Below are 17091 nucleotides of genomic sequence, written 5' to 3' on the forward strand. Positions count from 1 at the left end.
AAAAAATAGCCCAGCTAACTGATGGCCACAGATATAGTAGAGAAACTAACTCTACATATCATCCATCCCAGCTTATTTTGCCTACAAAATGAGTAATTTTACTCCAAGAAGAAAAATCCAATCGAAACTGAAGAATCAGTTGAAAAGGAGGCTTCATTATTTGGAATTTTGCTTTACAGATATTTTGTATATCTTCAATCAATTCAACCACTTTCAGTCACTCTTTAGGCCAAATCTTCAATACAAATGTACATTTATCCCTTCCTCACTAGATTTCAACCACTTTCTCGGTCTAATCCCCATTCATATAATCCTTTTCTTAATGCCTTTTCCCCTCTAATTTAAAATATAAAAAGGATTAGTGCAAGAGGCCCCTGTTAGCCTCTCCAACTAGCGGATCTTCAAAATCAAAAACACACTCACTTCCATCGTTGGGTAAGTTATTTAACCTTCCTGTAGGCAAGAAGGTTTCCTCATCTGCAAAATCAGGATAGAAAAATGACTAGCACTCTATTACTATGTATTTGGCACATGGCAGGTGATGACTTATTAAATGAAAGAATGAGTAACTCATAAAACTATTAAACATGAGATGAAGCAGTTTATGCACTTAGCACACTGCCAGGCACACTTCAAGCACACATTAAATGAAGATATCACCATCGAAATCTTCAGTGCATCCCTACTGCCCACAAATTCTAATTTAAAACTTTCTGTCCTGTTTTTAAAAGAAACCTGTGATTGTCAAGCCTTACTATGTCTCACCAACTTAATCTCCAAATAAGCAATTCCACTAAAATTACATCAATGTTTTCTCTCTTTTACAAAGAAACGAGGCTTATTTCTGAAGTTTTGGATATTCATTCTATCCTCTTGAGCACCTTGTATAGTCAAATACCATATTCTTTAGTTCATATCCCACCTTGCCCAGGAAGCATTTCCCAACCATTCCTGCTTTTACTCATTTCTCTCTTCATCTAAAACCCTCACAAAGGTTTACTATTGTGTATTACCTGCTATCATCAAATCTCTCTAGGTAAACTGTAAATTACACTGTAGCTTTTACTTCCAACCCCCACCCCCTGCTATCCCTAAAGCAAGTGTATGAATATTACATACAGCACAAATTGACTGATCTAAACTGTTAACAGTGGAAGATTACAGATAGGATTTCTGCATAAGATTATAAATAATAATCATTACTTTTATTCTTTCTTATAGCTTCCAAAAAATCATACCAAAAAGATAGATTTCTTTGACATTCTATGACTTGTAAATCTTACAATGCTATTTCTATAGATCTGTGGTGAAAAAACTATGGTCCTAGGAGCCTACAATATCTTCTAGATAATAAATATAGAAATATACACAAGTAAATATATGTACATAATGTATGTCAGTGGAATTTTAACAAGTATTTATTTTATGTATTGTAGTTCTTAAAAAAAAGATTAGTAGTTCAGATATGGTACCCAGGATAAGTTTATCATTCAATGTGCATAATATTTTCTGATTAACTAGAAGTTCATGGTTTCTCATGGTTTTTCAGTAACTGGTATTTTCATGATGACTCCATGTTCAAAACACAAAACTTTCCATTACAAAAGTGACACACTATCAATGTATTTTAATATATCTAAAACACCAAATATAATTTTTAAAAATTCTTACCTAATCCTTTTTGTCCTGGATTCTTTGCAAAATTAAAAGTAAACTGGTAAAAATCCTTAAATCGTCCTGGTTCTTTCAATTCCTGTTCCATCTTGGGTATCTGGGCCTTTAGTTTTTCTATGCTGTCACATCTACATTGTAAAATTAAAGTTTATAAAAGATAAACCTTTTCACTATAAATTAAGGACTTATTTATTCCTATGACAGCTTATATTTATTCCATAGAACTGTTAAAAAAATCAGTTAGTTGAAATTTCATCTTTTTATATTACATAAACAAGTATGGGGTTAGCTGGAGGAAGAAAAGGTCTGGAGTGATTGAATGTCAGAATTACCATTTTTAAAAGAAATGAGCTATTACTTTTAATTATGTAATTCATTGGACTATCAACACACCCAAATTGTAGAAGTCAGCTACAGTAAATAGAATGTACAGTAATCACCATAACAATCACTAGTTTAAATAGTGATAGATACTCCTTATCTGGTAACAAGTTACATGTCTAGCTCCCAAACTAAGCGAAAACATAGTGCCTTGCTTAGGTGAGGAAGCAACCCTTTAATAAGGTGATGTTATACTAAGTATAATAATAAATATCAGCTGAGCCCCCTACCATCTCCCAACTGCTTATCATATCAGTGTTAAGCGTTTTTTACATTTGCAAAGCCTTCAACTTCCAAGGACTTGAAAGGGTCTATGTACCCATCTTACTTTCCACATAATACCCAGAAGGCAGAAATATTCTATTTTTTTATAGATTCCACAAACCAGTCATTCCATTTTTCTTCTAATCACTGCTGTTTTTATTCCCCTTCTGTGTTCTTCAAAACACCTTCCAGCTCATTAGTTTGCAGAGTAAACTTTTGATTTGTAAGTTCATTATATTTTATATGAATTCAGTTTCAAATGAAAAACAAGCAAGTTCTAATGGAGCCTGTCCTAGTACAGAAAATCCCAGCAAGTTCTGGATAGGACTAGCTTGGGAGGCAGAACACAGTGTCTAGGCCAGTTATTAATTTATTGCTCCTCAGCTTTAAACCTACCCTTCTTTGCCCTACTTTGGGACTATCCGCAGTCAACTACCAATCATGAGGCTTTGTTTTTCTTACCAGCCTGGCTCACTGTTAGGTCCTACCAACAGAGGGCGATGAAAGGCTGGAAGAGGAAGAAGTCACTTAGCCTATCCTAGTTTGTTTTCTGCGGAGCAAGGGTTTCAGTGTGCTGGGAGCTCCCGGGAGTGTTCACCAATGGTGGCAACTCACATGGCTCCGCAGCAAGTGGCCTCTAGCCAGTTTCTCCTCTACCAGAGTGGCAGGCAAAGCAAACATCACAGGCACCGTGTTCCTGCAGCAGCCACACACCCTCTCCTCTGAGCTCCTGAATCTCAACCTTGCAGAGATTTTTCTTTCCTAGGTTCCTTCCTTGCTCACTTACCTCCACCGTAAGGGTGAGGGAAGCTTCCTGCAACTACCACTTCTGTTACACCTCTTTTTTATTACCTCTTTTACACATTTTGATCTTTAAAATTTTCCCTGTTCAAATTACTCACATGGTTTTTCTGTCTTTTCTGGACTCTGATTACAATGACCCTCAGGCTCAAGGATCAGAATGCCTGGGTTCAAATCCTGGCTCTAATCTTACCTAATTCTGTAATTTCTCTGTACCTCACTTTCCTCGTCTCTAAAATGAGTATAAACACTACTTTGCTCACAAAGTTGCATAGGTGAAAATACTTATTTATTTAGCACAGCTCCTGAAATAAAATGAATGTTCAACAAATGTTAGCTATTATTACTAGTCACTCACTAAAAACAAAGGGCAGCAACCCATTACCTATCCATAAACCAAATACTTTTTCACATCCTCATTAACTATGGACAACTAGACGCCATAGGTACATCTCTATCCACGACTTTTTAACTTTTTAAGACATTTAGCTCATCAGCTGGTCAAGGTATAAGTGGAGCAGAAAGTGATTAGTAACTCCCAGGATTTTATATTCTAGGAGTTTATTTATAAATTCAAAGTTCCCAGCCTCACATTAAGAAATAAATTAAAGCTTGATCATTTCACTTATCCATGTTAAATATTAAAGCATAGTAATTTATTTTAATACTAATGAACCTCCCTCAGAGACAAATGATAAAAGTATAATGCAAATGGAATAGGCCAAACTACAGAGATATCTTGACAAACCCAGGAAACTGTATAACATGGGAAGGAGCTCGCATACTAGCCCATTTTTATTTATACCAATATTTGTAGGCAGGTAAATTTAAAAACTGGTATTTAAAAATTCATAACACAATTCAATTCCACAGTTAACTCTCATAGTAATGTATCTAATTTCCAGGGGTAATTATATACTCACCCTAACTCTGTCATACCGTCCATGAACTCCTGCTTGGAGAACTCGCACTGTGTTGCTGCTCTGAACTTCCACGCAATGATCAACACACTAATGCTGGCTGGATCGAGTGCCAGGTCATCACAAAACTGCTGTATACCATCTATTCCAATTTTATTTTCATCTTGAGGATCTTTAAAAATAACAGAGCAATATTAAATTAGTGCCATACTTTATTATGCTATGTCTAAAACTGGAAAAGGTAATGCTCTATATTCCATTTAAAAAAATGGTCACAATAGATCAGAGATATGAAATAATACTACTCTAACAGATGTTTTCCCACTGTAATATTTAAAGCCACTTTATCCCTGAAATAGCATTCTTAAGATGAACAGGAGGATATAGGGGGGAGGTGGGCACTTGATTTTTAAGTTTTATTTATTCATGTGAAAAATGTCCCAAACTAATTTACACTCCAAAAATCAGATACTCCTACACAGAAAAGGATTTTTTCCTAAACATATGTACAGAAGTTGTTTTCTTACAGCAAAATTCATTTTACAATGGCAATCATTCCTTAATATCAGAAAAACTATAATTCTACAATTTAATCCCAATCTCAATATAAGCATCTGCTGTTCAAATTAAAGAAAACACCCAACTATCAATATTTACTCATCAGAAGGCAAAAATTTTGTTTTATTTATTTTTTAATTTCTTTTTATTGGAGTTCAATTTGCCAACATATAGCATAACACCCAGTGCTCATCCCATCAAGTGCCCCCCCCTCAGTAGAAGGCAAAAATCTAAAGTAATGACAAATACAGGAGAAAGAGCCACTCATAGAGCACGCTATTTTAAGTGATTTGCTAACATCTCTAGGAATAAAAAATGTGTGCATCTTTTGCCTTTTGGGCATTAGTTAAGCAAAAAATGTAATCCCACTTTAAGAAGGATTTGAAAGAAAATGTGTATATGTATTTCTGCGTAAACATAAAAGATATGGAAGGATCCAACCCGGGCTATTAAATACTGGTTCCCCCAGGAGAATAAAGAGGGAGAAACTATTAACTTCTTCTGTATTTAGCTATAATATGTTGTTTAACTTTTTTAGAGTGTTACTTCACAGTTCTTTAAAAGTTGTTAAAATTATTATGCAGGCTTTATAAAAATGAGGGGAAAAATCGAGGTCCTCAGTCACTATTCTAAAATTGGCATGGCACATGAAAAAAGGGGGAGGAGGGCAGCCCAGGTGGCTCAGCGGTTTAGCGCCACCATCAGCCCAAGGCATGATCCTGGAGACCCGGGATCGAGTCCCATGTCAGACTCCTTGCATGGAGCCTGCTTCTCCCTCTGCCTGTGTCTCTGCCTCTCTCTCTGTCTCTATGAATAAATAAGTAAAATCTTTAAAAAGAAAAAAAGGGGGGGGGGGAGGATAAGGGAGGAAGAAATAAAGAGGCTAAGAAGAAATTTTAGTGAAAAGAGGAAAAATAATTTCTCTCAGATCTCCTGAAGTAATTCTAAGATCTACAGAGCACTCCTAGGCACATTCGCCCAATTTATGTTCTATGTATGCCTGATTTCTCATAAGAAGCATGTAACTGGAAAACTTGGTTCAAAATATTTAAAGTCACAAGCACTCACCTTTGTATCTATTGTATAGTTGTTCTAACTTCTTCCTGTCCAACGATCCTTTTACACTCTCTCGTATATAAAGTTCAGGATTTTGGAAAAAATTGTCTGTTGCAACATCTAACTTCCAGTCATTTTGAGACAGACAACTTACTGCTGTTTTTTCACTAGATTGTGTGAAGATCATAAACTGACGAACTTTATCCTTCTGTGATGATTTCAACTTGTTCTATTGAAACCAGAAAATAAATTGAAACTCTACATAAAAATCACAGATGACTAAGTATTTCTACATGGCTAACTAATCATTCTTAACAATACTTTTTCTCATAAAATATTAAAATATTTTAATATTTATTTTTCTATTAATCAGAAAGAATTTTTTTTAATGTAAAACACAAAACTCGGTATTATTTTACAGAAGAAATTCGAAGGTAAAGGAAATTCAACCACCCTGAATTTCTCCTAAAAGATGATCATCAGCGCATATATCAAGATTCTAGGAAGGGAAGTACAGCTACTCTCAAAACCTTGACCAAGCACAAAGCTCTCAAGGGATGCATAAGGAGTGGTGGGGAAGCAGTGACATTATCTACCAGCCAGAACAGTCGATGACCTGGGAGGAACAGTGAGATTAACAGGTGTTAGTTGCAGTTCTAAAACCCATTATAAAGGATAGGGTACAATTCTCCCAACTCCACCCCCTTGTTTTTTTGCTATTTTTACCAAATGTAAAAAAGAAATGAAATAGGAGTACCCTACATTTCTCCTGGTGGTGTTCAGGAACCAAGAATTTCCTCATATTTGCACTCAAATAGAAAACAATGCAATATGAACAAGTACCCTGGATCCTTCCAATGAAGGTAATACTTAATAGAAGAATTCTTCTTTCTTTCCCCTGAATCACCTCTTTCCCTTGGCCAGAGCCTAGCAGAGGCTCTCTCCAAACAGCCTTCTGCTTTAATAACCTCTTCATTTGCCTTATGTTGACACCGATTCATTTCTCATCTGACCTGAACTCTGTGCAAAATAAAGCAGGACAACTAGGCCCGCCACTCTCCCAGTATCCGGAACCATGTTCTTCTCCCTTTCTTCCCACCCAACCTGGTCTCCTGTGCAATTCTAGTATCCCCACTATTATTCTTCTCCCCACCAAGTCCTAGCACCGTCTCTCAGCAAAGTACTTGGGTTCTTGCTGAGCTACTACTGTGAGGGGAAAAAAGCACATGAGCAGGGCACACATTATTAACAGATGGAAACAGTTCTGTGGATTAAGCAACACAACTGAGAACCCCAACATCTTTGATCTAGCCCACACTGACAAATCATAAACCTCAATCCCCTGATTATACAGATGAGAAGAGACCCAGAAAGTTAAGGAATTTGTTTGAAAATCACCCAGGTTATTATAAGTAGAAATGGGACAAGAACAGAAAAATCTCATGAATCTGAGTCTTAGTAATCTTTCCATAAACCACACTGCGTGCTGTACATATTTATAAGCCTTTTGAAATTTTCAAGAAAAAGACTACCAAAGATATAAATATTTCCACCTATTACAGAGTAAAAATAAGAATATGCAAAATCAAATATGAGAACCAACCCTATCTCCTACGATATGAAAAATGTTTATGCCCTGGAGTCTGATTTGTCAGTCACACTTCTCTCTCTGTAAATATGTTATTGTTTAGGGTTACAGATGAAAATCTCAACCTCTGTTCTACATTAAAATTCAGGAAATACAGGAGCACCTGGATGGCTCAGTGGTTGAGTGTCTGCCTTCGGCCCAGTACGTGATCCCGGAGTCCCGGGGTCTGGAGGTCCCAGGATTGAATCCCGCATCAGGCTCCCCACAAGGAGCCTGCTCCTCCCTCTGCCCATGTCTCTGCTTCTGTCTGTGCCTCTCATTAATAGTAAATAAAATCTTTTTTTAAAAAATTCAGAAGCCACAAATTCACTAACCTCATGTTACTTCACTAATAACTGTACCACCTCTGGATATCAGATAACTCACGCCACGTTCTACAACACATCTCTCAGATGTCTAGGATTCTTCCTTTTTGAAAACTATCTCGAGATTTACTATTCAACTGCAACAAAGCCACAATGAAATCAAATGCCAAGGAAGACACTGGACTTATACTGTTTCACTGAAAGGAAGCCACTTTGATTTTAACTTTTATTATTAAATACTATTTTTAAAATTAGTATACCTTTTTCCCTTGAGAGATACCGTCTACTGACATACACTTTTAACTTTTCTTTGAAGAACAGAGAAGTATCTGATGGTCATTATGATCACTAGTGACCACTGTATAATATTGTACAAAGCGCTGGGAGATTAATCTGGAAGTATACCAACTACAGGCCACATCCCGGAAATTAGTTTTTAATTAAGCCTGAATTAACTGCTTTGTATTAACTTTTTCCCATTCTCTCAAAAGTTAGAGGCAGAAAAACAATCAGGATTATTTGGGGGTTTCATCATTCAGTATTAAATCCAGTGCTCTGTTCCCTGAAATTTGAATCATTTTTGTTGAAAAGAGGAAGGAAAAATATAGCTTAAGTCACTTCTGCAAGCCAAAAGAACGGTTCACTCTACAATAACTTCCTGTCACAGTGCCAGATATGAGAAAACTGGGGAGCAAAGATAAAAAATCATCTTATCCACAGAAACTAGTAACAAAATTATACAAATGAATTACTTAACTCCATATCTTATTTGGGAAAAAAAAGGCATATGTAATAAATAATGTCTATGTATATGTAAATTAAACCATTTTAACTGGTTAAAGTTTACAATATACAGCACAATACCAATATATTTTAAGGAAAAGGGCTGCAGCTGTTCAGCTTCCAACACCATAAAGGCTCATGAGTGAAACCTGGCACAGAACTGATAGGATGGGTTCCTGCTAGGCCAAGAAGTAATACCCAATCCCATTCCTGTTAAGTACCCTCCCCTTCTTGTACTTACAATGCACTCTTAACCATTTTTCTGTCAGCTCTCTATGCCTAGAATCAATCTTCACCATGTGTTCTCCTACTAGGTTGGATGGACTCAGTTCTGTAGTCTCCAAGGCTGTACTAGAATAAAGCTGGAGTGTACTACATAGGGCTGCCCCTTCTCCAAGTCTCTAGGAGACCTCTAACACTCTGATTTTGAGACTATGGCATCAAAAGTTTAAATTTCTATCAACTTAAGGAAGAGAAAAAGGTATCTAGCCAGCAAAAAAATTATTTTATAGGGGATGAGAGGGTGGATAGAAAACTAAAGTAGAAGACAAAAACAGATGGATCTTCTCTATTTCTACTACAAACGCAGTGGGGATCTTCCTAAGAGCAAAAACATGTGACAACTACAATGATTCAGCACTCAAATAAGTATATGTCATTCATTTTTTTTTTTTTTTTTTTTTTTTTTTTTTTTTAAAGATTTTTATTTATTTATTCATGATAGTCACACAGAGAGAGAGAGACAGAGAGGCAGAGACACAGGCAGAGGGAGAAGCAGGCCCCATGCAGGGAGCCCGACGTGGGATTCGATCCCGGGTCTCCAGGATCGCGCCCTGGGCCAAAGGCAGGCGCCAAACCACTGCGCCACCCAGGGATCCCGTATATGTCATTCACATTAAGATTTATTTAAAAGAAACTAAATAAATCATTAAATAAGGCTAGACAACACAATCACACAATCTTCAGTACTCAAATGTGAAAGCTAGATACCACATTTTCAAGGAAGTTCAGTTTTGAAATAAGTAAAATGTATAAAATACAGGATATTTTCTGATTATTTTTAATTCTAGCCAAAGGGGGGGGGGGGCTGAGAAAGGGGGGAGAGCAAAGGTAGGAGAATGAGAGGAAGGGAAAAAAAGGAGAGAGGTGTTGTGTTTTATGACAGAAAACTAATTACAATTGTATACAGTTACCAAAGTTAGAAATACTATTATAATATGTATAGTAAAAAAAACACTTATTTGCTCATCTTTCCAAAATAAAAAATCTGGTTATCAAGTCTTATTGTTTAATGCTTAAATCCAACACATCTGTAACTTTTTCACTCAAGAAATGTATGAATCACATTTAAAATAATAGTTTATGGGTAGCCTGGGAGGCTCAGTTAAGCGTCTACCTTCAGCTCAGGTCAAGATCCCAGGACCCTGGGATTGGGAGCCTGGCATCTGGCTCCTTGCTCAGCAGGCAGTCGGTGTCTCCTTCCCCTCCCTGCCCCTCGTGCTTTCTCTCACTTTCTCTCTCAAATAAATAAAATCTTTAAAAAAAAATTTTTAAGTATACTTTTTTTTTAAGTATACATTTTTTAAAAGGATTTTATTTATCTATACATGAGAGACACGGGAGGGGGAGGGGCGGCAGAAAAACAGCCAGAGGGAGAAGCAGGCTCCACGCAGGGAGCCCGACGTGGGACTCGATTCCGGGTCTCCAAGATCAGGCCCTGGGCTGAAGGCGGAGCTAAACCGCTGAGCCTCCGGGGCTGCCCCTAAAAATTTTTTTAAAGTAATAGTTTGTGGCTCCTGGGTGCTCAGCGGTTGAGCGTCTGACTTCAGCTCAGGGTGTGATCCTGGAGTCCTGGGACCGAGTCCCACACAGGCTCCACCCCCCCGCCCCAGGAAGCCTGCTTCTCCCTCTACCTATATCTCTGCCTTTCTCTGTCTCTCATGAATACATAAATAAAATCTTTTAAAAATAATTTTTTTTTAAATTAAGAAGTAACAGTTTATCTGGAAAAAAAAATACTTTGGATGTAGCCAAGTATCACAGTCAAGTACATTTTACCACTAAACCTATGAAGTCTAATGATAGAAGAATGGGGACTCAGAAAGGCTTTAGAATAAAAATAATAATGATCATAATGTTTTTAAAAAATCCTTCTTATAAGTATTTCCCTCAAGACAAATAATGAACATGGAAAAAAAAATTTTTTTTTTGGAAAATTATTTTCTGGTCAACTAAGTCCTACCAATTCCAAAATGGAAATAATAATGGGCAGTATTTTTAAAGCAAAAACTTAAGATACATTTTATTATTTCTATTATTAAGTTTCAAATTCAGTCTCAACTCCAAAAAAAGAGACCAAGGTCTTTACAGTTTTAAAGGAATTAATTTTCTAAATTCTAGTTTTCTCAGGATTTGATGAATCTAACTCACAAAAGGCCATGTTTTAAAAATCAGAACACTGTAATGGTCACCCATAATTCTCACTAAAAGCTCTGTATATTGATTCTCACGTGTTTACTACATGATTAACAGTTTAACTTTACCAGAAACTAGAAGAGCTAGTTTAAAGTCCAGAAAAACCATATTTTCCATATATGATACATTGTATTCAGCAGATATAACCAAACATTACCAATATCCCCAACCACTAATCCATAAAAGATTCCAATAAGATTACAGGTCTGAGGTCAAAAGTGGGAGGAAAAATCAACTCAACTAATGAGACTACCCACTCCTAGAGAAGACTTTCACCTGGGGGCAAAGTTCTGCAGAAAAGCCAGACTAAGAATCCAGGTAGGAGAAGCTAGAAATCCTCTTCTTCCCTTCTACCTGCACATATGGTTAGTATAGAGTGTAGACTCTCAAACCAGACTGGCAGGATTTTAATCCCACCTATGCCTCTTAATTGCTGTGTGACTCTGGGAAAATTACTTAATCTCTCTGTGCTTCAAGTTCCTCATCTGTAAATAGAGTGTGAAGGTCACATGAATTAATTCAGGTTAAACTCTTAGAACTGTAGCTAGCACATAGTAAGGTCTCCTTTCAAGCGCATCAAGGAAAGAATACTCCAGAGGAAAAAAAAGTTTTATGCAAAAGTAAAATAATCATAATTAGAAAACTAGCAGCTAACATTTGAGCTCCTACTGTGTGCCAACACTGTGCTAGGTTTTTAATTATTAACAATCCTGCAAAGTGGTGATCACTGATTCCATTTTACCAATGAGAAAATCAAGCTTCAGAGCTCCACTTATCTAAGAAGACAGACTTACACAAAACGTAGCAGAGGTAGAAAATAAAACCCGGGTGCCTGGCCTCAGGGCATGTAGTCTTTCCATTTATTCTATATTGTCATCAAGTGAAAGAGAAAACATAAAGGGGCAAAAGTGCAACCACTGACTAATTATGTGTAAACGGGAGGGAGGAGGGGAATTGTGAGCAATATTTCTTTGCCTATTTTTATGTAAAAGTTAAATAAGTGATCAACTGACCTTTCCCCAATTCTCATGTAAACAATCTGCATTCTGACTAAAAATTGCCCATTAAGCATTCCCTCACAACGTAACTAAAAGGCTAATTTAGGGATGGAACTTCCCTTTTAGGGTTTTCTTGGGAGGAAGAGAAGAGGGAGATGGGTTATTTTTTAAGAAAAGTACTTCAACAGGAAGAAAAATGTGTTTATTGTCATGTCATAGTCCATTTTTAGACATGTCCACAATCTATAGCTTTAAATGTAGAGACAGAAAACTGAAGAGTACTGGAAGTCAGAACTTCCTTTTCCAATGAGAAGGCTTGAAACCCAGAGAAAATACAAACACGTACAGATTATGCCCCCTAAATAGAAGCAAATATATACAATTTCAAATATTAAGCAACACAAAAAAACAGTATTCTTTTAGATTATAATCAGCAGTTTAGAATAATTATTTATGGTTAGGCCTGTGCCTCTTATCATTCATCCATAAACTTCCTGTACTTTCAACGACAGACTCTTCTCCAAGAGGTGCTGTACCAATACTAAATTGAATGTGGAATACTATACTATACGATGTAATTATTGTAGTCAATGATGTTTTATTTTTTTATTTTCTTTTTATTGGAGTTCAATTTGCCAACATATAGCATAACACCCAGTGCTCATCACGTCAAGTGCCCCCCTCAGTGTCAATGATGTTTTATATAATAGCAATTCACCTGAAAAAAAATATTACAGAAAGTGTAAGATTCAAACTGGTTTTGTATGTTTCTCAATTTTGCTTGGTTCAGTACGATTTCCTGCATAGGTTTTTAAAAAGTATCCTGGGACGCCTGGTTGGCTTGGTCAGTACAGCATGAGACTCTTGTTCTCAGCGTTGATAGTTCAAACCCCATGTTGGGTGTGGACCCTAATTAAAAAAAAATTTTTTTTTCTTTAATATATTTAAAAACAAAGTATTCTGTTGGCAGAAATTTAAAGGATTTTCTTCTCCTCACCTTAAGAATTATTATTCAAAAGGTGACCTCCACTGTAAATGGAATAAATGCTTTGATTTCAGCAAGACTTTTCTATTAAAAAATTATTTTTGCTAAATCCTGATTATAACACAGAAAATAACCTCCTTAAAATACTTGTGTTACCTATATTTCAAATGATTCTCCCAAATTAGTTTTTAAACTTCTAACAAGCAGTCAAGGTACTAATTTAAACTTGCTTCTCCTCTCCATAAACATCTTTTCTAAAGAAATCTAGAATTAACAAAAAGATTACTCAGGTGAAAACAAAACAAAGAATTAAATGAGAGTTTAAAAGTTCCATAGTTAAAGAAGTTATGATAATGACTAGCATTCAAAAGTCATGTGATATTCATTCCATAAAGAGAATAAATAATCCCTGAAAAATGGAATCTCCTAATTCTAAGATCTGGTATCTATTCAAATCCTAAATCCAAAAATATTAGAATCCTATTAATAATAAATAAGCACTCTAAATATTTACTGAAATGAAAATATCCTAACATAACAAAGATATGGGCCATAAACTTTAGCAATTTATCTGTTGCTGAACATCACATTTGATATTGAGGGATTCAAAAGTGTAATGCAAGAGGATCTTTAGAAAAGGACTCTTTAAAAGTAAGTATCTCTTAAAAATTTACAATGCAAACCATTAGTGATTAGGTACTAATTATATAAAACAGATTCAACAAACTGATGAAAAATGTTTTAACAGCATTTTTCTCTTCTGTTTTTGCTTTTTTTTAGGTGGGGTGAGTACACCTAAAATGACTAGGTAAACTAGATAGTCAGCAGGTTATTCAAGAGCTTATTTGTGTCCACAAAGCAACTGAATCCTATTTGGAACTATTTCTCTTCATCAAATGTCATGGCTATTACTATCACAACTTGAACACCACACACTGAAATTTAAAAGGGAGCTTTCTCACATATTTTCAATATGCTTGACCCAACCTATAAGGCCATAATGGAAACAGCAACTTAACTCAAATAAGCTCAGCTTTTTTAAAACTTAAAACGAAACACCACCACCAGGAGAGTTAATTTTACTTTCAACTCTTTTACTATATGTACCGAAAGTTTTAATTTTTCTATTACTTAAATGTTTATATCAGATGATTTCATTTGATACAGAAACAACTAGGTCACTATGAAATATGATAAGGAAGAAACAAGAGTGAAACTAATCAAAAATTCCACACCTATACTGAAAGACCATTTGCTGGATTTAAAAAAAGGGGGGGGGGCATAGACAAAGTGTATTAATCAGAGACCAGGCTTCTAAACCACCCTCTGCCACATACTAGCTCTTTACCCTGGTCAAATCATTTAGAACCACTAAATTTCCATTTCCAGATACAGTAAAAATGAGGTAGCAACAACACCTGTCTCAAGACTGAAGATTAATAACAGTTGTAAATTGACTAGCCGACAGTATACTCTCAATAAATGTTAATGTCCTTTTTTCTCCCCAAAGGACTAATTTTCTCCACATAGCTATTAAACTATATACAAACCACTAGAACATATTCAAAAGCAATCTATGGACAAGATTTTGTGGCTTTTATTAAGTAGCATGGTTAGGTAAACTCAAGGGTCAACTAGTTTTTACTGTATACTCTAGACACTCATCTTAAACAGAAGTGAAAACCCTGTACACAGAAGCTGCAAGGTAAAGAAAACTATAGTAAGGGTTTTGTTTTCAAAAACTGCTTTAAAAAAAAAATAACTGCCTATATCGTTGTAACTGGACACTATAGGAGAACAGAAACGGAGTCTATCATACTACTCGGAACTCTTCAGCAGCTTCCCATTTCTCTTAGAGTAAAAACCCAGTATCCTTACACTGCCCACCCACGCCTGCCCATCTCTACTCCTTATGGCTCAGAACTTCTCAGCACCCAGGCCCAATATACCCCCTTGCCCCCTACACACTGATCCAGCGCACTGGTCCCACCACATTTCTGTGTGGCTTAATCCCTCATCTCCTAGTCTGCTCAAAATTCACCTTATCAGTGGTGCAGACACCATTTTGCAAACCCACCGCCACTGGGCCTCCACCATTCCCCCAATCCCCCTCCTTAACACTGCTTTTCTCCCATAACACTCAACACTTTCTAACACAGAAGAAAAATATATACTATGTTTATTATTTGTGTCTCCGTACTAAAATGTAGCCCTCACAAGAGGAGGGATTTTCATTTTTCCTGTGAAAGACAAAAAATACAAACACACTCCCAGTGCCCAGAACAGTGCCTGGCACAAAGTGTTTAATAAATAATTACTGCGATGAATTAAGGCCCTCCTTTAATTTACTTGTGGATATGCAAAAGAATACAAAGTAAGTTCTAAAGAGACAAACTTAAACAGGACTACATTCATTTGGACTTATAAACTCTATATTTGTTGAAAGTGCAATCTTAAATTTCAAAGTCCATACAATTTTTAAAAAGCCATTAAAAGCATTGTAATTAACATCATTAGTCATCCATATGAATTTTGTTATTTAACATATTCATTAATAACACATGGGTTTTCCTCTGCTAAAATGAATAATGTAATTTAATATCAAATCCAATTTTGAACAACTTCTCTAAGATTCTAGGTAAGTTAAGAGATTACATGTACCACAAATACTGGTGGAAACAGTGAAGCAGGAGAAAAAGTTTCAGTTCTGCAACAAACAATTTTGCAAACTTGAACCTCAAAACCTCCTTGATCCTCAGTTTCTTCTTCTGTAAATGTGAAGAGGAGTAAAACAGATCATCTCAGGAACCATTTCAGGTCTAAAAAAATCCTATGCCATGAATCTATAAAAATTTAGGTTACCTGGTACACACTCTTTACACATCTAATAAAAATTAAAATTAAAAAAAAAAGAAATTAAAATAAAAATTGAATAGAACTTTAGAAATCATCAAATTCAATCCTGTCATCTTACAAATAAAAAAAAACAGAAATTTTGAATACTGTTTAAAAGAGTTTCAAGAATAACAGAATATTGTCTAGTTTTGAAGTTATCTTTGGACCCTATATGTGTCAGGTAGGTTAACTGAACATTTTTATACAAAATATTTCAGATATCCCGCCATTTAAGCTTGCCCTAGAATTGACAGTAACATGTCTTCTAGAAATAGGTTGAGCTACACATACTAAGAAACATTAGCTCAAAGATCGTATCCAGAAAGTTATAATCTAAATTTATGATGAAAACAAAACTAGAAAAAAATCTTACGGCCTAACTTCTGTTAGAGTATTTGATGATTAGGTTTCTAAAACTAGAGCATGCCAAGTAAATTCTAGTGACATGATCTGAGTCCAGACGTAGATAGCGTTTTAAGTTAGTGGTATGTTGCCACTCCTGGTATAATTAGGCTAAATTCCCAAACTAGCCAATTTAATATTAACAAAAGGACAGAAACTTGCAAGCTCCAATCCAAGCTGAACTCTTTGCGTGAACCACATGAATCCTGAATTACTAAGCAGGTGATGAGCATTATCAAGAGCCTGATTTCTGGAGGATGCTGCTGATTTAGAGATTATGATGATCAGAGCACATTTCAGCGCCCTCATAGAGTGTTTACCAGGGAAATTACATTTCATCACTTAACACTTACTACCCGTCTACATGCCAAGAGTCTGAAAACTTTAGGAGTAGCGTCTGCGACCCTCAAAATACTTTTTAAAAATTGAGAAACTGCTTAGTCGGCCTAGTAGATCTTGGAACACTGCAGTATCAGTCCACATATTAACCTACACTTTTATGGCAAAGTTTTCTTACAAATGCGGATGGAAAATTTTCACGGAAACTCACCATCGAGTATGTGGCAAGCCAAACCCCATATCCATACATGACACCCAACTGCTGCTGCCAAGTTAGAGGCTGGGGCTGGAGAAGTGTCATTCAGCAGAAATCAGCCCGAATAAAAACAAAGATACCGGGGCATTCCCCGAACACAGACACACACAGACACCCTCCTCAAAGAGGCCTTTATGTTCCCCAGGAGCAAAAGGACAACAATATCATTTTTACTGTCTATTCCTACAGTAACCTGCATGGAATTCAACTCAAGCTCACACTGTCAAGCCAAACATCACTTTGGAGAAGGAAAAAAAAAAAAAAAAAAACAGAGACACCCCCCCCCCCCCCCCAGTCAGGTACAAGATTCCCACAATGTAAACAGATAACTTGACTACCATCTCTTCAAGC

General features: G+C 36.1%; 1 protein-coding gene across 13 annotated transcripts in view; it reads right to left on the reverse strand.

The window, feature by feature from the left end:
* Positions 1 to 17091, reverse strand: part of DCUN1D1 (defective in cullin neddylation 1 domain containing 1) — a 35249-nt gene that overhangs the window by 12666 nt on the left and 5492 nt on the right. For 5 of the 13 annotated variants that reach the window (XR_007408216.1, XR_007408214.1, XR_007408215.1 and 2 more), the window contains exons 1-4: positions 16696 to 16855; positions 5667 to 5883; positions 4044 to 4212; positions 1672 to 1802 (exon numbers count right to left, since the gene is read on the reverse strand). Coding sequence is in view for 10 of the 13 variants with exons in the window: in XM_049105750.1 (XP_048961707.1) it covers positions 1672 to 1802; positions 4044 to 4212; positions 5667 to 5883; positions 16696 to 16785 (607 nt within the window). In the remaining 3 variants the exon portion in view is untranslated. Of the gene's footprint in view, positions 1 to 1671; positions 1803 to 4043; positions 4213 to 5666; positions 5884 to 6107; positions 6127 to 15509; positions 15612 to 16695; positions 17005 to 17091 lie in introns of those variants that run through there. The other 8 variants (XM_025451199.3, XM_025451201.3, XM_025451202.3 and 5 more) reach the window with 4 other exon arrangements.

The sequence above is a fragment of the Canis lupus genome, chromosome 34 (genome assembly GCF_003254725.2).
Source record: "Canis lupus dingo isolate Sandy chromosome 34, ASM325472v2, whole genome shotgun sequence".
NCBI classification, from domain to species: domain Eukaryota; kingdom Metazoa; phylum Chordata; class Mammalia; order Carnivora; family Canidae; genus Canis; species Canis lupus.